General features: G+C 34.5%; 3 protein-coding genes across 3 annotated transcripts; all 3 read left to right on the forward strand.

The window, feature by feature from the left end:
- Nucleotides 1-4,721: 4,721 nt before the first annotated feature.
- On the forward strand, nucleotides 4,722-6,733 carry LOC115432644 (odorant receptor 131-2-like). Its single transcript, XM_030153551.1, has 2 exons — nucleotides 4,722-5,661; nucleotides 6,711-6,733. Exons 1-2 carry the CDS (start codon nucleotides 4,722-4,724, stop codon nucleotides 6,731-6,733), a joined length of 963 nt encoding a protein of 320 aa, XP_030009411.1.
- A 4,473-nt stretch (nucleotides 6,734-11,206) lies between these two features.
- LOC115432645 (odorant receptor 131-2-like) lies at nucleotides 11,207-12,172 on the forward strand. The gene has a single exon (XM_030153552.1). The coding sequence runs from the start codon at nucleotides 11,213-11,215 to the stop codon at nucleotides 12,170-12,172; it is 960 nt and encodes a 319-aa protein (XP_030009412.1). The 5' UTR covers nucleotides 11,207-11,212.
- Nucleotides 12,173-17,416: 5,244 nt separating this feature from the next.
- LOC115432646 (odorant receptor 131-2-like) lies at nucleotides 17,417-18,376 on the forward strand. The gene has a single exon (XM_030153554.1). The coding sequence runs from the start codon at nucleotides 17,417-17,419 to the stop codon at nucleotides 18,374-18,376; it is 960 nt and encodes a 319-aa protein (XP_030009414.1).
- Nucleotides 18,377-23,721: the final 5,345 nt, after the last annotated feature.

Below are 23,721 nucleotides of genomic sequence, written 5' to 3' on the forward strand. Positions count from 1 at the left end.
CACATTTAATATGCAAACAATTGGTCATTAGTGATAGTTGTAAATATTGACAGGATTAATTCCTTTTGGGGCCACCTCTTGGAATCGTCATGGAGAGGATGATGCGTACCTCTGTGTGGAAACGAAACACAACAACAAAACTTAAGTTAATAGAAACAGGGAAAACTTCTGTAATGTTTGAACTTATTAAACAAATTTACAGGTTGCACTGGCTGACTTTGAATTGTACTTGTTGGTTCAATGAATGAAAAAATATCTTTAATTTCATATAGACCGGTGACAAAATAAAGAATAAACCCACTTTGAGTGTCCACAGCTCTTTGACTTTAACCCATTAAGACCCAGTGTTATTGTTGTAGCAGTTCTCAACTTAATTTTACTCTAGATTTCCCCTTTCTTTAATGATTTATCACCATTTATTCAAATATTATCTTTTGTATTTTGCATTTTTTCAGTGAAAATCATGTATTTTTCCTGTTTTTAACCCTTTCATGCAGAGTGGTCACTACAGTGGACAGTTCTTCTCCAGCTGTTCTCTTGTTTATTCATGGGTTTTGTTGTTTTAGTTCCATATCAGCCAACACAGTGAACACTTGTGCATCATCCCATACACTGCAATTCATATCATTCATGTAACTTTACTGTTCTTGATAAACCTGATCTGCAGTAACATGTTTGACTGTAAATCAGTTGCTAATTGTTGTTAGACTGTGATTTACAGGAGGTTTTTTTTTTAGTATTATTTTTTGCTTATTATCTCCATGAAGTCAGAAATAACTAGTATTACAGCATGATAAAATGTGAGAAAACATCAGATTAGCGGCATTAAAAATATTTTTATTTCATAGTTTTCACACTTTATATCAGTAAATACATGTTTCTTTGCTTCAAAAATTAAACACATGGTGTCCAGCTGAGTGGACATTTTTGCAACTGTGAAAAATAGGTTCATAAAAAAATGTCAATCACATTGGGGGTTTTTTTGTTTGTTTTTTTCCCCCATGCCTAAAGAGGAATAAAAATCTTGATTAAGGTTCTCATAATTCATGCATGAAAGGGTTAATTCACTGATCATGTAGATGCTCATAAAAGTTCAGATTAAAGTTGAGGGATATTATATCAGAAACAGGGAAAACTGAAGAAAAAGTGACTTTTTCTGCAAACATATCAATAACTGAACATAAAAACAAGTGCCTCCATCCACTGTCATTGATCCAACTCCATGGGTTTTACTGGTAAATTAATTTTATAGAAGATGATGGTGTTTCCACGGTAACTACGGAGCCTCTGAACGTCCAAATGGGTCATATCTGATGACCATGACAAGATGACACTGCATTTTACACCGATTATTTACATATATTCATAGCTTTAGGGATTCAGAAGTTAACTACAGTCTGTAAAGTCAACAGGAGGACACAACACCATTCTAAAATTTGACCTTATTTGGTGTTTTCTCTGTCCCAGATGACAAAATATACTGATAATCTTGTTCGTGGCAATAAAAAAAAATCACAGCTTTGCATTGCACAGTGACAAAGGTTCATCCACAAGGTTCTACAAAGCAAGAAATAACACACTGATCAACATGAAACATATGTTTATGTAGCTATAGCAACTAATGACCAGATTTCCTCCTTAAAAAAGAATGCAACAACTTCTTTAGGGCATAATACTTAAAAATTACATTATGCATTACATTATATAAAAAAGAAGAAGAAAAAAAAAATTACATTATGCAACCTATTTGCAAAGGGGCATGGTGTGTAACATATTTGTTAATATGATCAATTGTCAGTGGCTTTTCCATTGAGCATTTGTGCAAAACTTTACAGATTTTATTAGTAAATGTCGAAAAAACAGAAGTATGTAATGTCAGTTTTTCCATTAAATCACAAATGCAATGATTTGTTTATTTATTATCTAACAGGATAAGAGAAGTCATTCCATAAACATGGTGATGAACATAAATATCGTGTTGATTTACAGATGTATTCATTATTATTATATATTCACCCTCTATCTCGAACTAAATTAAAAAATGATTCAGTTTCCTGGTGTGTCCAAACATACTGCACCATGTTTCTTTTAACGATGTTCTTCTTCATTTGTTGTAACGTCCGTCAAAATCTTTTTTTTTTTTTATTCACATGACTCTACCAGCGCAAAAACTTTTCATTAAAAACGAGAGTTTCGGCAAAATTGTCATTTTTACATTAGACAAATTTTTGTGCAACTTGGTCAATGGAAAAGCGACTAGTGAAGGTTTATGGACATAATTTAGATGAAAACAAAGAAATCATTGAACTGGGGTTGAAGAAAATATATTTCTACATATACAAAGATATTGAGACAACAGTCCGAACTTTCAGTCTGTTGACTGCTGTCGGCCTAGTGCAGTAGTGTGATGGATTTTAAGCATTTTTACAAAAAGCACTTGGCCAATAACATGAAAGGTCAAGTGTTATGTCAGTGGCCAGTTTTACTTTTCACACATGCAGGCATTATCTGTTTTTACAGCAAGGTTATAATGATCCCCACAGGTGGTATATTAACCCTTTCATGCGTAGTGGTCCCTCCAGCGGACAGTTACTCTCCAGCTGTTCTCGTATATTCATGGATTTTGTTGTTTTAGTTCCGTATCAGCCAACACAGTGGACACTTATGCACCATCCCATACACTGACATTCAGACCATTACTGTAACTTTACTATTCTTGATAAACCTGATCTGCATTGATGTGTTTGAGTGTAAATTAATTGTTAATTGTTAGAGTGTAATTAACAATTTTTTTCAAAAACTTTTTTTTTTGCATATTATCTCCATGAACTAGGAAGATTATTACTGATATTAATTATTTAAGGAGAAGGGGTGGGATTTTAGAAGCTATGCTTCCTCTCACTCCTTTTCAAATATGTGTTATATGTCTTATGTTTAAGTGTTTTATTTATTTTCTTCTGTTTTCACATTCATATTCGAAATAAATACACCAATCAATCAAATCAATCAATCAAGTGAGTCATAACTAGTATTAGAGTATGTTAAAATGTGAGAAAACATCAGATTAGCAGCATTAAAAATGTTTTTATTTCACTGTTTTCATATCACTTTCTGATATTGGGTTTTAAATACATGTTTCTGTGCTTCAAGAATAAAATGCATGGTGTAGCCAAGAGGACATTTTTGTAAATCCACAAAAAAAAACCTCAATTGCATTGTCTTTTCATGCCTAATGAGGAATAAAAACACCCAAGAAAAGACCTCGACAAAGGTTCTAATAATTCATGCATGAAAGGGTTTTAAGCTATTTTTCATGAAGTTGTAAAAATGTTCACTCAGCTGGACACCATGCTTTTAATTTTTGAAGCAAAGAAACATGTAGTTACTGATATACTGTGTGAAAACTAAGAAATAAAAACATTTTAATGCTGCTAATCTGATGTTATCTCACATTTTAACACACTCTAATACTAGTCATTATTCATGGAGATACTATGCAAAAAAAAAACAACAAAAAAAAACAAACCTTTTTTGTTAATTGCAGTCTAATAACAAAAACAAGGAACTGGTTTACACTCAAACATGTTAGATCAGGTTTATCAAGAACAGCAAAGTTACAGTAATCTTAACAATTGTAGTGTACTGGATGATGCATAAGTGTCCAATATGTTGGCTGATACGAAACTAAACCAACAAAACCCATGAATATACAAGAGAACAGCTGGAGAATAGCTGTCCACTGGAGTGACCACTATGCATGAAAGGGTTAAGATGACAAACTTGAACATTTTGTGATTTCTGTGTAGTTTTCACACAAAAAGGTTGCATAGTACATGATACAGTGCATGATGTAAACTGGTGTGGCCCTGAACTCTGGTTTCCACCATTCACACAACACTGCCCGTGCTCAGACCTAGGTCATCTGAGGTGATTACATGACTTCTGTTTTTTTAATTCACATTTTGAGTGGAATATCTAAACTGCCCATAGGTGTGAATGTGAGAGTGATTGTTTATCTCTATATCCTCCTGACACCCAGTAAGTAAACATTTTTGCCATTTTAAGTTAAATAATTGCCTTAATTGGAAACAGCATGATGCAACAGTTTTTTCAGATACCTTTTTTTATTTTTATTTTTTTAAATATAATGTCCTTTTCAGTGGACGTTATGTATTTTTTTTATTTTAAAGTAAAGCTGTGAAACTCTTGTCCACTACAGAGGACAAAAATGCATTGCTGGGTCTCAGGAGGATATGTTCAGCCCTGTGATGAACTGGAGACATGTCCAGGGTGTACCCCGCCTTCGCCCATAAGTAGCTGGGATAGGCTCCAGTGACCCCCGTGACCCTAGTGAGGATAAAGCAGGTTCAGAAAATGAATGAATGAATGAGTAGCAATGGAAACACAGCTGATGTCATTCATTACTTTTTTTTATCTTACATTCAGTCTTGAGATGATGTCAGATTGTTTTATTATTAATCAAAGCACATATAATTAAGGGCAGGGGCTGATCTGGCTAACATAGCCTCTCAACTGTCTGCACTGGTCACATTCGATAATGCTTATTATACTAATGCTTTAATCATTTCAATATGTTACAACGTGTTATATGCGTATTTCAATAAGACAAGTGATGCTAATACTTCTGAGTAATACTAACTTAACATAATTTTTTCTGTTTTAGTGTTCCAAATACAGTAATATAGTATTTTTTCTCTATGATGTCATATGGGAGTCAAAGTCACATTAACGCCACTGTTGGTCTGCAGTATCATGAGTTACTGGGGAAAGTTTTCTTTTCCACTCTGACCACGATAACATGCTGTGTGTTCCTCTCCATTAACGGGGTCATGCTTTTCACTTTGAGGAGTAAGCCAGTGTTCTGGGAGACTTCTCGCTATATTTTGCTGTTTAACCTGATTCTCGCTGACACTCTGCTGCTGGCACAGAGTCAGACACTTTACATTTTGGCTTCTTTCAGAATATTCCTGACATATCCTGTGTGTGGCGCTATTGTTAAGCTTGCTGATATAACAAATGTCATTTCTCCGCTGACACTGGTGGCCATTTCTTTGGAAAGATATGTAGCTGTGTGTTACCCACTGAATCACTCTACCATCATCACTGTTAGAAACACAGTAGCGGTTATCATCAGCATTTGGGCCTTCAGTTTATTAAATGTTCTCATTAGAGTTATTTTGCTGTTAGAATTTCCATTTGAAGACCTGGGGACTCTGCAGATGAAAGACTTCTGCTCTGCCACGGGCCTGATGCTCGGACAATCATTGGATCATTATGACAAAGCCTACACTTGTCTTCTGTTTGTTTCAGCTTTTGTTGCAATAACTTCCTCTTATGTCGGTGTGACAGTAGCAGCCAGGTCGGCCTCCACAGACAAAGCCTCATCCATTAAGGCTCGAAACACACTGCTGCTGCATCTGCTGCACCTCGGACTCAACCTGTTGTCCAATATGCAAAGCACTCTGCTCAAAGCCATCGCAAAGAGGGTATCGAGGGTCGTATATGTGCGAATCACTGTTTTCACTTATGTATGCATTACTTTAACTCCTAGATGTTTTAGTGCTGTAATCTATGGCTTCAGAGACCAGACCATCAGAGCGATCCTTACACACCAGCTGAGCTGTTGGGTCAAAGTCTCAGGTCTCACACAAAAAACAATTTCCTGTGAAATTCATTTAAGAAAGTAAACCAAAGTCAAATATATTCCACAGGTTTTCTGTAAGTGTAGCAAAAGTTTTATTTATTTACTTTTAACTTATTAACTAAATATACAAGTTTCTTTTAGATTTTTAACTGACAGACGACTAAATTAATTCTGTCTTCTATATTATATGTTGTATGATACATGTTGTATGTGTATATGTTTGTATGTTTTTTTAGAGTATCTTCTTGGAGGTACACCCAAATTTAACTGTATGGAAATGCAATGACAAAGTCCCTTATCTTATCTTATCTTATCTTATCTTATCTTATCTTATCTTATCTTATCTTATCTTATCTTATCTTATCTTATCTTATCTTATCTTATCTTATCTTATCTTATCTCGCGACACAAATAATCTAAGCTCATGTAGGATGGTCTTCTTTGTCGGCTCACAGACTTAGTCACTGGCATATTTAAATTTATAAGTCTATTCTAGGTCTGCTCCCATCCTACCTTCTGACCTACATTAGTCGGAAAACCACAGACACTTATAATCTTTGTACTCAGGATCTTTTCTTTTTGTCTGTTCCTAAAGTCAGAACTGAACAGGGGAAAAAGGCCTTCAGGTTTGTGGCCCCATTCACCTGGAATGAACAACAAAAAGACCTGAAACTTAAGGATCTGGTTTCACTGGACACTTTTAAGCGGATGTTGTATGACTTAGACAGGGAGACATCTGGCTGCAGATGTTTTGCCTGACGCACTTTGTCTTCATCTCATGAGCACTTTTTGCAAAGTTAACTTTGGAAGGTTTGACTTGACTATATGTTTTTATGTATTTAAAACTTGTTTTTCTTTTATGTATGAAAGTTTGTGTCTGTAACTATTTAATGTACTGCTGCCCGTCTTGGCCAGGACACTCTTGGAAAAGAGATTTTTAATCTCAATGAGGTTTTCCTGGTTAAATAAAGGTTAAATTAAAAAAAAAAAAATCTATGTATGAGTCAATGATGTAATGTTGATATGTTTATGTCCTTGTGTTCAGTTATCAAGTCAATTCAGAGTTGAAAACTTCGAATAAAAAAATAACTCAAATCATTTTCATACCATCATTTTTTTGAGGATTTGACATCTTTACAGAGGCCTTGTTTTCACAGCCTATTAAATATTTTATAGTGTTGTCTTCATGTGTGCATGAAAAAAATATGACATCACAAAAAAATCTTAATGATCATATCATTAGAAGGGATTTCAACCTGGACTTTGCATTTAGTGAAAGACAAAAAGAAAAGCTTTAACAAATTGATGATCCAAAATGTAAAGTCTGTTTGGTACTGCCATGGTAACACGGTGAAATTTGATTTTTCGCCATGAGCCAAGAAACTGTTGTAACGCATAATTTTCAGATCTGGTTACAGTCAAAGCCTTAAGGCACACACAAGCACATTAACCCTCAGAGGTCCGAGGGTATTTTCTTGATTTCAACATGCTTTCTTAAATTCTCCTTTTTAGGTACTTGTTAATAACACAATAACCTAAGTACTAAGTGTTTTACATCAACATGTTCAGGACAATCTGAGCATTATGTAACCTGAGGCCTATCCTAGAGAACTGTATGATCACAGATTTGTAAAAACTTTCGGTAACACTTTATATTAAGTACACACTATGAAGTAGGCCTGTAACAGTACACATACCAAACCGAACCGTTTTGGTACACACCTGTGTATGTGTAATGTCACGTCATCTTGTAATAAAGCCACATTATGTAATAAACTGATGCATTTTGTAATAAACTACCTCAACGCATTATATAGTAAATTTTTTCACATTATGTAGTAAGTTATTTCAATTTGAGAAATTTATTACAAAATGCACTTGACACATTTTTATAAAAAAAAAATGTAATAACATGGTTCATTATGTCATAACAATCCAAATTAATATAATTTCAGAGCAATTTAGAAGAAATTAGTCACAAGAGTTACAGGTAATGTAATCAGACCTTTAACCACACAGTTGAAAGATTAATTTAGCACATTACATTTTCCTGAAAATAAAAAGGTGTCAAGTGCATTTTTTAATAAATTTCTCAAATTGTAATAACTCACTACATAATGTGAAAAAATTTACTACATAATGCATTGAGGTAGTTTATTACAAAATGCATCAGTTTATTACATAATGCGGCTCTATTACAAGATGACGTGACATTCTTATTACATTTTGAACTGTTATTACATAATGGGAATTTATTACATAATGCGGCTCAACAAGGTGCCATTTTCTTTTGTTAAGTTTTTTGTTTTGAAATTATTCTTGAAACTTTAGATTTTTGTTTCTGTATGCCCATATCCTAAACAAATGATTCATATGAAAAAATTCCAGTTCAGGGTTTCAAAATAAAAATTATGTCGAAAAATATGGTCTCAAAGTTTTCATTGACTGTGAGTGCGCTTTCCTGACATTTTCTGGGTCTTAGGAGGTTAAGGGTACTTTATGCATTTAGTGACAATGTCAAGTCAAAAGTCAAAGTCAGCTTTATTGTCAGTTTTTGTCATATGTACATCACATACAGAAAACTAACATTACAAGACTCTAAGGCAGGGGTGTTAAACTCATTTTAGTTCAGGGGCCAAATTCGGCTAAATTTGATCTGCAGTGGGCCGAACCAGTAAAATAAAAACATAATAATATATAAAAAATGTCAACTCCAAACTTTCTCAATGTTTTAGAGTGAAAAAAGTAAATTTACATTATGAAAAGGTTTACATCTACAAACTATCCTTTCAAAAGATGTGAATAACATGAACAAGCTGAAAAAATAAGTGTCATTTTAACAATATTACGCTGCAGTTTATCATTTACACATGTACATTATAACTTTACAGATCACAGTGGATCTACAAATACACAAAACATTTAATAACAGGCAGAGTATTGTTAAAATTGTACTTATATCTCCTCAGACATTTCAGGTTGTTCATGTTTGTTCAGGTTATTCACGAGTTTTTGCGAAATTATACTTTGTTTTAGTGTAAATACATGAAAATATTTACATTTACAAAGAGAAAAGTTTGGAGTTGTCATTATTTCTATGTTATTATGATAGTATTTTACTGAATCCTGCACACATGAAATTGAATTGGTCTGAATGTGGAACCTGAACTAAAGGGATTGTTAATATCTTAGTGTAATTTTTGCATTTGACAAATTCATCCCAAGGGCCGGACTGGACCCTTTGGCGGGCCGAATTTTGCCCCCGGGCCGCATGTTTGACACCTGTGCTCTAAGGGCCCACGGTGCAAAATGAACATAGTAGAAAACAAAACAAAACAAAACAAAAACAAAAAAAAACAGAATAAAATAGAATAGAATAATGTGTAGCACAGAGGCTTAAAACCACACAAAACATATTATACTTTTATACTTCATTAACCCTTTCATGCATGAATTATGAAAACATTAATCAAGATTTTTTTCTTTATTCCTCTTTAGGCATTTAAAAAAAACAGTGAGATTATTATTATTATTATTATTATTATTTTTTTTTTTTTATGAAGCTATTTTTCATGGAATTGCAAAAATGTGCGTTTAATTTTTAAAGCAACAAAACATGTATTTACTAATGCAGTGTGTGAAAACTGAAAGAAAAACATTAAATGCTGCTAATTTGATGTTTTCTCACATTTTAACATACACTACAAACAAAACGTTATGGAAATTTAAAATTTTTGGGGCTATTTTTTTTTGTTGGGAATTTTGCGCAACGCTTTTTACTTTTTTTGTATGAACTGAACTGAAACACCTTTTTTAATGACCAGACATAGTTTTATTTACAAATGGCAAAATGAAAAAAAAAGAAAAAAGAAATATCCTTAACTTTTTGTTTGTAGTGAACTCCAATACTAGTCACTTCATGGAGATAATATGCCAAAAAAAAAAAACTTTTGTTGTTAATTACAGTCTAATAACGATAACAAGGAATTGATTTACACTCAAACATGATAAATTTGGTTTATCAAGAACAGCCAAGTTACAGTAATGTTATCAGTTGCAGTGTATTGTGTATTGTGTTGGCTGATATGAAACTAAAATAACAAAATCCATGAATATACAAGAGAACAGCTGCAGAATAGCTGTCCACTGGAGTGACCACTATGCATGAAAGGGTTAAATATAAATGTTCTATGAGTTCAATTGTTTGTATAAAAAGGTATAAATATTTAGCCATCAGCTGCACTGTAAGCCCAGATAAGTAGAGTTTACTCAAAAAATTTGAGGCAAGTGTTTGCACTCAAATGATTTGAGTAATGATCGACTAATCAATTGGTTTAAGTAGGTTCAACTTTAATGCTAAAAGTATTGAACTTAAACTATTAAGTACAAAACACTAAACTAAAAGACAAGTTATTTGTACTTTAAATCTGTTGTATAATCAACCCCACTATCCAACCATTCAACTCAGTATTTTAGCTTACACTGACTGATTTTCTCAATTGCAGCCAGATTAAGTTACCATTAAATTAACAACTTTTTTTTTTTAATTTAATTAAACTCAATATCCTGTTCCTGATCATAGTAGTTACAAAATTATTCAACTTATTATGTTGTAGCATGAATTGAAGTTATCTCAGTGTCATTTATCAATCCAGATAATGGTTTTAATTTGACCAGACATTACATTGCCATTCTACATTAATGGTTTTACATGAACAGGAAAGCCATTGTTCTTCCTCTGGCTCTGACTCATGGTGCAGCTCTACAAAAATTAAAAAAACAAAACAAAACACAAAAAGGCCAATAAACACTGCCATACACACATTAAATCCAAATTAACACTAACACCACAACCCCGCTGAACCCCTGCACAGAAAAAGAACACATTTTCAACAACATGAACAATACCCACAATGCAATGCGAAGATAAAAAGGTGTGGTCATGACTAAAACTTAGTGATTTAATTCCATTCAACTTCAACTTTTTCGTACTTTCAACTATGTCTACAAATTAGTAGAATATACTGAACATTTTACAGTAACATCATAAAACTTAAATCATTTAAGTGCATTGTAATTAAAGCATTTTAATAAATACAAATTCCGGGCTTAGAGTGTGGAGAGGAGGGTGGACTCAATGGACGTCAGTAGTTTTTAGTTGTTTTTTTTGCATACCTATGATGTGTACGTTTGATCAAACAGTCGTATGTAACATAGATGAAGCTGGATGTCACATAAGTTGCATCATCAGGTCTGTTAACCATGACAACATGTGGCAGCGTCACATCCACAGGGTGTGATGACTGAGCTCATACATGATATATATGTGGGGAGGTGAACCCTGCAGACTAGCACAGGCCCAAACCTGCTAAATATACGCACATGGATGAGGATTTTAGGTTTAACATGTAACCTGCTAATACTGGATGATGATTATTTTAGGAAGTGAAAGAGATTTTTTTGTGCAAAGTTTGATAATGATTTCAACATGTTAATCCTGTTAAGTTCAATCTTTTTTTTTAAACGCATTCTTAATTCTTCTCTAAAATGTCATATGCAGGTCAGATGAACATGAGTACTGAACAGCAGTATCAGGGAATACTGGAACGAGCTGTGTTTTCCACTGTGACTACAGTGCCGTGCTGTGTGTTCCTCTTCATTAATGGGACTATGTTATTTACATTAAGGAGCAAACCAGTGTTTAGGGAAACTTCTCGTTACATTCTTCTGTTTAACCTGCTTTTGGCTGATACTGTACAGATGGCAGTGAGTCAGTTACTGTACATTATCGCTGTTTGTAGAGTTACATTAACATATCCTGTGTGTGGTGCTATGGCCATGCTTGCTCTTTTAACAAATGAGATTTCTCCTTTAACACTGGTGGTGATGTCTTTGGAGAGATATGTAGCTGTGTGTTACCCACTGAGACACTCTACCATTGTCACCATCAGAAACACAGGGATTGCCATTGTTGTTATTTGGGCCTTCAGCTCATTAAATGTCGTCACTAGAGTTCTTTTAATATTACAGTTTCCTTTTGAAAAGCTGGAGACTCTGAAGATGAAAGACTTTTGTTCTGACTTATCCCTGTTTCTTGACCCAGTATCTGTCCATTATGACAAAGCTTACACTTGCTTCCTGTTTATTTCAGCCTCCGTTGCTATCTCTTCCTCGTACGTTGGTGTGACATTAGCAGCCAGGTCGGCCTCCACAGACAAAATCTCGGCCCGTAAGGCTCGAAACACACTGCTGTTGCATCTGGTGCAGCTCGTACTCAGTCTCTCCTCAACTATTTACAACCCGTTCCTCATTGCTCTCTCTAAAATTGTAATAAGAATAGTGTTTGTGCGTATTCAGAATGTTTTTTACGTTTGTATTTTTATCTTCCCCAGATGTTTGAGCTCTCTCATATATGGCATCAGAGATCAGACCATACGACCCATCCTTGCGTATCATCTGTGCTGTCGACTCAAACCCTCAGTCATTTCAGTCAAGGCTGATAATTAACTGTAGGATGCAGTGCAATATTTAATTCATGTATTTATGTACTTGTTTTTCATTCGTAGTGTTATGATGCACCATAAACAAAGGCCTTAAACAAAGGAACTGATATGCTGATGAGAACTTGTCAGCCTGCACGGTTTCATATGGAATACATTTTTCACTGCAGAGGAGAGTGTATTTTCACATTGTGTACATGTGTAAATATACATGTGTGTATATATATTCAAAAAGCACTTAACATTCACTGACTACCTTTAAATCTTTAGTTTGTTTTATTCATTGTTAGTTATTTATATCATCTTAATTATTGTGTTGTTATTTATGCTTGTTTAGGTGAGACAATTTTAAAAACTTGATGGGTTTTAAGAATTTTTTTGTATTTGGATCTTTGTTTTCTCTGCTTTTCTTTCTTTTATTGAGCAAACAAATAAAAAAATATATATAAATCCATAAATAACTAATAATAATAACTAATAATTATTAAAAAGTATTAGACACTGAACTGTGAGATCTGACATCTTACAGTATTAGATGCTCCAGACTGAACAATGAGTAAACAAATGGTAAACTGAATTTCTAAAAATCTTAGTATGATTTTTTTTTTTTTTTTTACACCTATGGTTTTTAAATCATTGCAATGGAATATGAAATATGATATACACATGAATAAAGCATGTATTATATTCCAGGTAATCGAACCCTATTCTTGTCATTGTTTTTGTACTGATTTTTTCACACCTTTCTTCTATAATTGCACCGTATTTTTTTTTTTTTTTTTATTGTAAACTAAAGCCAAGACCAGAACTATCACTGAAATTGCTAAAACATAAATAAAAATAAAATAATTCAAAGGCTAACTATGTACAATGCAACTCAAACAAAATGTAATGGCAGGTAAAAACAGGTTGGTTCTGGTTTTTCTTTCACTGTTAATGGTTCACAGTGAATACAAATTAAATGTCTCCACAATACTAGAACTTTAATATCCTGTTGCTTTGTAAATCATATTTGCTGTCATGCATTCTGCCTTCTGTCTTTGTTCAGCTCCTACAAATCAAGGCTTTTGTCACAAAACCTGGAAAACTCAAATTTACACAACTAAAATAATCAGCTGATGATAAAAGGCCCGTGTGTATTCTGGAACTGGTTTTTACTGTTTCCAGCACCACACAACTGGCTGGCAGCCAGAAAAAAACAAATCACTTGCCTCTTTACTTTTGTGACCAAAAGATCAGCTTAAGCTTTGTTACCATCATAATTAAAAAACACAACATGTAGTGCACTTTTAATCCCACTCAGCCAAATATAGTGTTAGATTCTGTTGAAAGTAACGGCCCTATAATTTAGATTAGATTGTCTTTGTGTAAAATTTATTCCATGCATATATATATATATATATATATATATATATATATATATATATATATATATATATATATATATATATATATATATATATATATATATATATACAGGGTGGGGAAGCAAAATTTACAATATTTTGAGGCAGGGATTGAAAGACAGTGTATGACCAATTAGTTTATTGAAAGTCATGAGAATTTATTTGCCACAAGAAAATGTCCATAATAGAAAATGTTTTTATTCTATGTGTCCTCCTTCTTTCTCAATAACTGCCTTCACACACTTCCTGAAACTTGTGCAAGTGTTCCTCAAATATTCGGGTGACAACTTCTCCCATTCTTCTTTAATAGTATCTTCCAGACTTTCTGGTAATAGTTTTGCTCATAGTCATTCTCTTCTTTCCATTAGAAACAGTCTTTATGGACACTCCAACTATTTTTGAAATCTCCTTTGGTGTGACGAGTGCATTCAGTGAATCACACACTCTTTGACGTTTGCTTTCCTGATTACTCATATGGGCAAAAGTTTCTGAAAAGGTATGGATAATAGTGTTAGGTATGATTATGACATCAGTATATGTTTGGTTTCAAAACAACTGACGTAGTGCCTGCTGAGAAAAAACAACTAAATGTTCATTGTACATTTTGCTTCCCCACCCTGTATATATATATATATGAGAAATGTAGAATAAAAAATTAACTCAAATCATCTCATTTCATACACTCATTTTTTGAGGATTTGACATCTTTACAGAGGCCTTGTTTTCACAACCCATTGAATATTTTCAAGTGTTGTCGTCATACGTGCATGAAAAAAATATGACATAACAAAAAAATCTTAATGATCATATCATTGGAAAGGATTTCAACCTGGACTTTGCATTTAGTTAAAGACGAAAAGACAAGCTTTTACAAATTGATGATCCAATATGTATAGGGTGGGGAAGCAAAATTTATAATGAACATTTAGTTGTTTTTTCTCAGCAGACACTACGTCAGTTGTTTTGAAACCAAACATATACTGATGTCATAATCATACCTAACACTATTATCCATACCTTTTCAGAAACTTTTGCCCATATGAGTAATCAGGAAAGCAAACGTCAAAGAGTGTGTGATTTGCTGAATGCACTCTTCACACCAAAGGAGATTTCAAAAATAGTTGGAGTGTCCATAAAGACTGTTTATAATGGAAAGAAGAGAATGACTATGAGCAAAACTATTACAAGAAAGTCTGGAAGATACTATTAAAGAAGAATGGGAGAAGTTGTCACCTGAATATTTGAGGAACACTTGCACAAGTTTCAGGAAGCGTGTGAAGGCAGTTATTGAGAAAGAAGGAGGACACATAGAATAAAAACATTTTCTATTATGGACATTTTCTTGTGGCAAATAAATTCTCATGACTTTCAATAAACTAATTGGTCATACACTGTCTTTCAATCCCTGTCTCAAAATATTGTACATTTTGCTTCCCCACCCTGTATAGCAGGGGTGTCAAACACGCAGCCCGAGGGCCAAATCCAGCCCGCCAAAGGGTTCAATCCAGCCCATGGGATGAATTTGAGAAATACAAAAATTACACTGAAAATATTAATCAAGGAAGTTAAAATAATTTTAGGTCAGTTAATTCTAAAATGGATCAGAACAGTAAAATACTATCATAATAAACTATAAATAATGAAAACTGCAAATTTGTCTCTTTGTTTTAGTGCAAAAAAAATGTAAAATTACACAAAAATATTCATATTTACAGACTAGTCTTATACAAAAAAAGTGAATATCTGAATGTCTTAAGAGAAGTATGTGGAATTTTAATAATATTCTGCCTGTTATTTAATGTTTTGTGTATTTGTAGATCGACGGTGATCTGTAAGTTGTGATTCACATGTATAAATGATAAACTAAGGTGTAATATTGTTAACATTGCACTTATTTTACTAAAGAATTTTCAGGTTGTTCGTATTTGTTCATGTTATGTTCAAGTACAATTCGTAGATGTATTTTTGTGTGCATTGTAGGATATTTAAGCATATTTAAGTGTATTTTTGTGTGTATTGTGGGATTTTTGAGCATAATTAAGTGTATTTTTGCGTGTATTATGGGATTTTTGAGCATAATTAAGTGTATTTTTGCGTGCATTGTAGGATTTTTGAGCATATTTAAGTGTATTTTTACGTGCATTTTAGGATTTTTGAGCATAATTAAGTGTATTTTTGTGTGCATTGTAGGATTTCTGAGCATAATTAAGTGTATTTTTGTGTGTATTGTAGGATTTTTGAGCACAATTAAGTGTATTTTTGTGTGCATTGTAGGATTTTTGAGCATATTTAAGTGTATTTTTGCGTGCATTGTAGGATTTTTGAGCACAATTAAGTGTATTTTTGCATGCATTGTAGGATTTTTGAGCACAATTAAGTGTATTTTTGCGTGCATTGTAGGATTTTTCAGCATAATTGAGTGTATTTTTTCGTGCATTATAGGATTTTTGAGTATAATTAAGTGTATTTTTGTGTGCATTGTAGGATTTTTGAGCATACTTAAGTGTATTTTTGCGTGCATTTTAGGATTTTTGAGCACAATTAAGTGTATTTTTGTGTGCACTGTAGGATTTTTGAGCACAATTAAGTGTATGTTTGCGTGCATTGTAGGATTTTTAAGCACAATTAAGTGTATTTTTGTGTGCATTGTAGGATTTTTAAGCACAATTAAGTGTATTTTTGCGTGCATTGTAGGATTTTTAAGCACAATTAAGTGTATTTTTGCGTGCATTGTAGGATTTTTAAGCACAATTAAGTGTATTTTTGCGTGCATTGTAGGATTTTTGAACACATTTAAGTGTATTTTTGTGTGGATTTTAGGATTTTTGAGCACAATTAAGTGTATTTTTGCGTGCATTGTAGGATTTTTGAGCACAATTAAGTGTATTTTTGTGTGCATTGCAGGATTTTTGAGCACAATTAAGTGTATTTTTGTGTGCATTGCAGGATTTTTGAGCACAATTAAGTGTATTTTTGCGTGCATTGTAGGATTTTTGAGCACAATTAAGTGTATTTTTTGCATGTATTGTAGGATTTTTGAGCACAATTAAGTGTATTTTTTGCATGTATTGTAGGATTTTTGAGCATATTTAAGTGTATTTTTTATTTTAAGGAATTTACTTTTTTCACTCAAAAGTTCTTATCCTATTGTTTATGTTACTTTTCCTGGTCCGGCCCACTTTATACCATATTAGGCTGGATGTGGCTCCTGAATTAAAATGAGTTTGACACCCCTGATGTAAAGTTTGCTTGGTACTGCCACGGTGACACTGAAACTTGATTTTCATCTTATCTTATCTTATCTTATCTTATCTTATCTTATCTGAATTAAATGTTTATTGCATTGAAGTTTATTTGTACAGAAGGAGGCCTATTTTGCACTAAGTTGTATGAGGGATTTTGTCTCTCAGCCTCACTTGGGAATGCTTTGGTGTTCCCCCACGGAGCTGCAGGGCATGTATTTCAACTGTTGGTCTTCTGTATCCGTAGATGAGACACGACATTGACTAAGTATGTTTCAACTTGTTAACAGCATACTGCTCTCCTTGCGTGTGTGGTACACAATTTATCAGTGAGCACGGTTCAAACGAATATGGTAAGCAGGATAAAGCATCCAGAAGGTGACTACTGAGTGGCACACTTGGAACAGACGTAAATCTGAACTAGATGCATTATCAAATAATCAACTAACTCTAACCAAAAGCCGTGGAATTATCTCAGTGAAAGGTCGTGGATGATTTAGGGTTTTGCTTATGACCTAAAGAAGTTTATTGTTTTAATGAACACTGAATCTTGTGTTTTCAACAGAATAATATTGTTGATAATATTGTTGATAATTTTCTAAGATGTCATATGCAGCTGCAGAAACCAACATAACTGTGGTGCATCCATATTACGCAACAGCAGTGGAAAACGTCATTACAGCTGTAATCACCTCAGTAACCAGCTGTGTGTTTCTTTACATTAACGGAGTGCTGCTTTTCACTTTGCGGAGTAAGCCAATATTTTGTGAGACTTCTCGTTACATTCTTCTGTTTAACCTCCTTTTTGCAGACACTGTACAGATGGCGCTGAGCCAGTTACTGTACCTTTTGTCAGTTCTCCGAATATTATTAACATATCCTCTGTGTGGTTTTCTTGTAATGCTTGCCAGTCTCACAAATAACATCTCTCCTCTAACACTTCTGGTCATGTCTTTGGAAAGATATGTAGCTGTGTGTTACCCACTGAGACACTCTACCATTATAAATGTCTGCAGCACAGCAGGGGCTATCGCTGTGATTTGGGCCCTCAGTTCATTAAACGTCTTTGTTCGAATTTCTTTGTTGTTACAATTTCCATTTGAAGACCTGAAGAGTTTGGAAATGACACAAACATGTAGTGTATTTGTCTTATATCTTATGCCGGTAGTTATTCAGTATGACAAAGCCTACACTAGTTTTCTGTTTGTTTCAGCTTTTGTTACAATTGCTTCCTCTTACATTGGTGTGACATTAACAGCCAGGTCGGCCTCCACAGACAAAGCCTCATCCCTGAAAGTTCGAAACACACTGCTGCTGCATCTGGTGCAGCTCGGACTCAACCTCCTGTCAACTATTCACAACATTATGCTTATAGCAATTTACAATTTTTTCGATATCGTAGTATTTCAGCATGTCCAGACTACCTTTTATGTGTCTATTATCCTCCTCCCTAAATGTCTCAGCTCGCTCATCTATGGCCTCAGAGACCAGACCATCAGACTCCTGTTCATGTACCACATTTGTTGTAAAAACATTGCAGCTCCCCAACCACAAGGATTCTGAATGAAGTTACTATTTTATAAGGTCAAGCAAGTCTATTGTTGATTCTATGCGCAGCACTTTGGAAACATTGTGTTGTTTGTGCTATATAAATAAAGTGGATTAGATAGTGTTTCCATTTATTGTTCCGATGATGGTTATCTTTTTAACATTAAACTATACAAAATGCCTCATAAGTTTTAGATCTACACAAGTTCTTCTTATCTCTGACCACAAACTCAACCATATCTTTTACAAAATGTCCCCAACAAATTACTGACCTACATGTGGGAATTTTGCATGTAGGTATTTTTGCATTTGGACTGAATGATATATCATTGTTAAATCATTTGTTTAACCAGTTTGCTCAAATTATGGACTGCTGTGGTTTACGGACAACACTAAATTATATTTCATGTGTCAGATGCACTTAGCTGTATTGTGTCATACAAGAAGTGAATGCAGCAGCTGCTTGGCCTTCAACAGGAAAATAGCAGCATGAGTGAAATTGGCCATCTTGAACAGATACTTTCATCTCAGCCTAAAGCTGAAGCCAAAAAAAAAAAAAAGCATCATTTTTGTGTTTTGATAATGTCCATGATGGTAATTAGTGATAACAGTTATAACATGGAAAAATAATAACAATAATAATAATTAAAAAAGCAACAATAAAACTGAATGCATTGTGCAAAAATGATACACTTTTTGACTTCAGCTTTCACCCCGGCCACTACCTATTCAAAATGACTAATTGCGCTTATGCAGCTTTTTCTCTGATTAAGGACTAGTGCTGAAACATTGCATGATGTGGAATAAAATATCCTCACTATTGCCGACTAGTGTGCAGGAACCTCCTGAATTTGGAGTTATTTATTATAAAATGATCACTCTTAAAAAACTGATTTGAATCATTAATGAAATAATAAATAAAAATATTTATTAAAAATTAGTTTTATTAATAATTAGTACGTTTTTAGATGAAATGTTGGGATTGATAAATAAAAATGCATCTGACACGTCTGAATAAATTTAATTTAAGAGTAAATTATCACTTTTTATTAGGCTTTCCTGCTAATTCATTGACTACATCACCATATCATTATCATTATTACTACATTATTATATATTGCATCATCATATTTGCCCTTGAAAGAGGTCGGCATGTTTTATATGTCCAGACCTGTATGAATGTAGTGGTCAGTAGGGCTGAGTATCATGGCCAATTTCCTTAATCGATTCGATTTTGATTCATAAGGTTCTGAATCGATTAATTGCGATTCGATTCCATATTAATTGATTCAGATTCATTTAGTGATACCAAAGTACAATTTTGAGTTGTAACTTGATTATTTGACTACTGCAGCCATGCAACACAGAATCAATATTGATATTTGAACGGAAATAATTACGACACGTCATCAGTAAATAGATGAATCTGCTCTGAAATAATGAACAGGACACAAACACGTCCATGTTTCTACAGTGGATCAGAACGGACTTCTGTCTCATCTTTATTCGGTTTTATACCTGGTGCTTCCAGCCTTAAGGCACATTACTGTCACCCTGGGGCACTGACACCAGTTTGGCCCTCCTGAAACAGAATCATGTTGGGTCCTTGGTACAAGAAACTCACTGGAGGGGGAGGGTGGGCGGAGCTTTGTGATTTCCGCTTTACTATTCCTCTAACTCCGCCCTCAGCCACAGGTGATCCAAGTTAATATTTCTAGAACGACTGGCTTCTGCGACCCGCCTCTGCCAACCACTTCCTCCGCACTGCGGGTTCCAGTTTGAGGCCGGGAGGACCTCCCACTGAGGGGTTTTCCCCACCCTTCCTCTGCGTTCCTCCGGTGCCAGAACCGTCGCAAGAACGACCAAGACGCCCCATCTCCACGAGGGGCTCGTGAGACGGAGCCGGCCGTGCTTCCGTATCAGCGGTTTCCGGGTCATTTACTCGCGGTCCTGCTCTGAAAAATCAATCTCATCCACCATTAATTGATTACACAAAATTAAAAACAAATCGATCCAAAATCGATTAAATCGACTTTTTTACCCAGCCCTAGTGGTCAGTCATACATTGGTCGTATTACATTGTACTGTGACCCACCTTAGTCTGTGAAGTACTGAACAGTAAACTGCTAGTGTCAGAATTGTAATGACAGTAGAAATGCAATCATCTTGATCTCGTCATTTTGGATATTTTTCAAAGTTTATTCAAAATCTCATTAAATTGATTTACTGCCCAGTTCCACTGTGAAATTGTGGCGTGAAGTGGAATTCAAGTGCAGTGTTAAAGTTCGTGGGGCAAAGGTCATAACTCAAGTCTGCTTTTGCAAAGAGGGTAAAGTTTGGACCGTGTGCTATGTTAGTTTTACTGGTGTAAGAGGATTCAACGATGTGTTCAAATTAGGCCAAATTCTTTATACTTTTGTGCCAGAAAAATTGCCTCTGATAAGACAGGATCACATCACCCCCGTACGGGCCTCCTGTCACTTAGAGGATCCAGTTTAAGATTTTATTGTTTGTCTTTAAGCCCCTGAATGGTTTGCCCCACCCACACCCACGCCCACACCCACCCACACACACATAACACACATAACACACACACACACACACACACACACACACACCTTTCAGAGCTTTGAACTGTGCACATTCCAGGTGGAGAAACCCGACCCCCAGATGGCCTGATTTTAGCAGTGCCAAAAAGCCGTCTAAAGACTAAAGGAACCTTTTCTGTAGGAGGTCCGAGGCTGTGGAAGACTCGACCCCAACATATCCCATGTGCACAGTCCACTGAACACTTTAAATCTCTTTTAACGGCACAACTATTTGCACTGGCTTTTAATACAAGTGTGTGACTTTTATTTGTCTTATCTTCTGGTTGTGTTTTAGATGCTATTTATCCTATTATTGTGTATCTGTTTTTAATCAGTTTTAGTATATGCGAATGAAGTCATATTTTGTTTTCATATATGTATAAGTTTTTCATGGTTTCTTGCAATCTGTTTTATTTTTTAGGACTAAAGTAGGACTACTTTGCGTTGTTGCATATTTAAAATAAATTGAAACTGAACATATGTGATATTTATTCTTATTTGTACTGGTTTTTAACATATCTTGTATTTTTATCTATAACTTTATACAGCACTTTGGACACATTGCTTTGTTTTAAATGTGCTACATAAATAAACTTGACCTTGACATGTCATGCCACATATTCAACATTGACCTACGATTTATACCTCTACAAGAATTTCCTTCTTAGTTATGAATACTAGCGGCATTGTATTCGTGGTGCCATTGTATGATAGTCCCCTCCTGTGGTGCAACAGTGGCATTGCACCCGTACGCCCTCCTGGCGCTGTAACATCAAACGGACACGGACCAACCGGACGGACACAGAATGCGCATTATAGTAGGATTCACATACAAACCTAATTTATTATAAGATTAAAAAGCCTGACCTTAAAAGCCTAAAAATCATAACATAGAAATGTAAATGTTAATTCATAAAATATCTGTGGTACAAAAATATTCTACTTGTAGTGGTTTTCAGGAATAAAACAGAAGGGCAACATTTTTCTCTTGACAGGTCGGAATCAGACAGTCAATTTGGTCATCCTGTTACCAAAAAACAAATATTCCTCATTATCTAGATAAAAGCCTCTGCATTACATTACTTTCAAACAAAGTCAAGTAAATGATCAAGCAAATTGACGAACCAATCCATATTACGCATTTGGTCACAATGTCTGAGGTGGACAAGACATGTGAGCTCATATAAATTGATGTGAGGAAAAATTTTGCATAGCATTTAACTTGTGTTCTGTAGTCAAGATGAAAATGCATGTGAATGAATTTATTTTTTTTTTTGCATTTATCTGAGGTCATCATTAGGTACATCCTGGGTGAAAATATGTCTAAATTTCTCTTTTATTATTGGGTCGAAGAAGCTTGCAAAGTGCCAGGTACCAAAATTTACCCAATTTCATAGAAGCACCCATATACAAACAAAGCAATCTGTGCTTTGGTTTACAGTGAAATGGAACCAGAAATGGTTAATTCTTTTCAATTCCCATCTCTAATGCCAATCATCTGGAAAAACTAGTAAACACACAAGTGCAGAAATGGTTGGGACAACCAAGATGCCTTAGCTGTATAGGGCTTGAATGGAGTTCTATCACTGCCTTTCTCCAGTCTTATGGAGGAATTCCTGGTTAATGAATACAAAGCAAAATAAACTCAGCTTAAATCCTCCCTATTACACCACAGCCTGTGGTGAGGTCTGATGAGCTGACACCATCATTTAACAATCTTTGGCCATTTCTCAATTTCAAGGATCCTTTCTCAGTAGTCACTTCCTTTTAAGTCATATCTTTGGTAGACTAGACCAGAGTCTATCCTTCTGCTCAATAAACTCATAAATTGAACAGTCTAACACAAGCTGAAAGAGTGTGATGATCTTTTCTTCTGGATGTTCCATATATTTATTTAGAAACACACTGAACTGTCTTTGTGTATAACTTGATCTATATAATACAAATAAAAAGTTATTACCATTCATTCATTCATTTTCTGAACCTGCTTTATCCTCACTAGGGTCATGGGGGTCACTGAAGCCTATCCCAGCTGTTTATGGGTGAAGGCGGGGTACACCCTGGACAAGTCTCCAGTTCATCACAGGGCTGAACATATAGAGACAAACAATCACTCTCATATTCACACCTATGTACAATTTAGATTAACCAATTAACCTATCAGGGCATGTCTTTGGATGGTGGGAGGACGCCGGAGTACCCGGAGAGAACCCATGCAGACATGGGGAGAACATGCAAACAGAAACTCCACACAGAAAGGTCCCACCCCCGTTGACTGGTGTTGGAATCAAACCCAGGATCTTCTTGCTGTGAGGCACGAGTGCTAACCACTGCACTGCTGTGTTGCCCTAAATTATTACTATTATTGTTATTATTATTACTTACGTATATTACTTGTATATTGTTATTATGACTACTATTACTATTATCATCACTTTATTATAACTTTTAATGATTTAACAATTTTTCACAACTTTTTTTTCATAACTATTGTGTTGCTTTGTTGCTTTTTTCTTCTAGTATTTCTTGTGCACCTGTTCGGTGTTGTGCTGCTTTTGGAACCTCAATTTCCTGAGGGATTTATCCAAAGGATCTATAAAGTTCAAACAATCTAATCTAATCTAATCTAATCAAAGCTAATCTAATCAAATCAAATCAAACCTAATCTAATCTAATCCAATTTAATCAAACCTAATCTAATCTAATCTAATCTAATCTAAAGGCAAGGCAAATTTATTTGTATCGCACATTTCAGCAACAAGGCAATTCAAG

Source organism: Sphaeramia orbicularis, chromosome 14 (genome assembly GCF_902148855.1).
Source record: "Sphaeramia orbicularis chromosome 14, fSphaOr1.1, whole genome shotgun sequence".
NCBI classification, from domain to species: Eukaryota; Metazoa; Chordata; class Actinopteri; order Kurtiformes; family Apogonidae; genus Sphaeramia; species Sphaeramia orbicularis.

Bases quoted from the DNA above. Each gene is read 5' to 3' on its own strand.
- LOC115432644 (XM_030153551.1), top strand. From the start codon at position 4,722: ATGTCATATGGGAGTCAAAGTCACATTAACGCCACTGTTGGTCTGCAG. The intron at 5,662-6,710 runs GTCTCACACAAA...CCTTGTGTTCAG, and splicing joins CTGTTGGGTCAAAGTCTCAG to TTATCAAGTCAATTCAGAGT.
- LOC115432645 (XM_030153552.1), top strand. From the start codon at position 11,213: ATGTCATATGCAGGTCAGATGAACATGAGTACTGAACAGCAGTATCAG.
- LOC115432646 (XM_030153554.1), top strand. From the start codon at position 17,417: ATGTCATATGCAGCTGCAGAAACCAACATAACTGTGGTGCATCCATAT.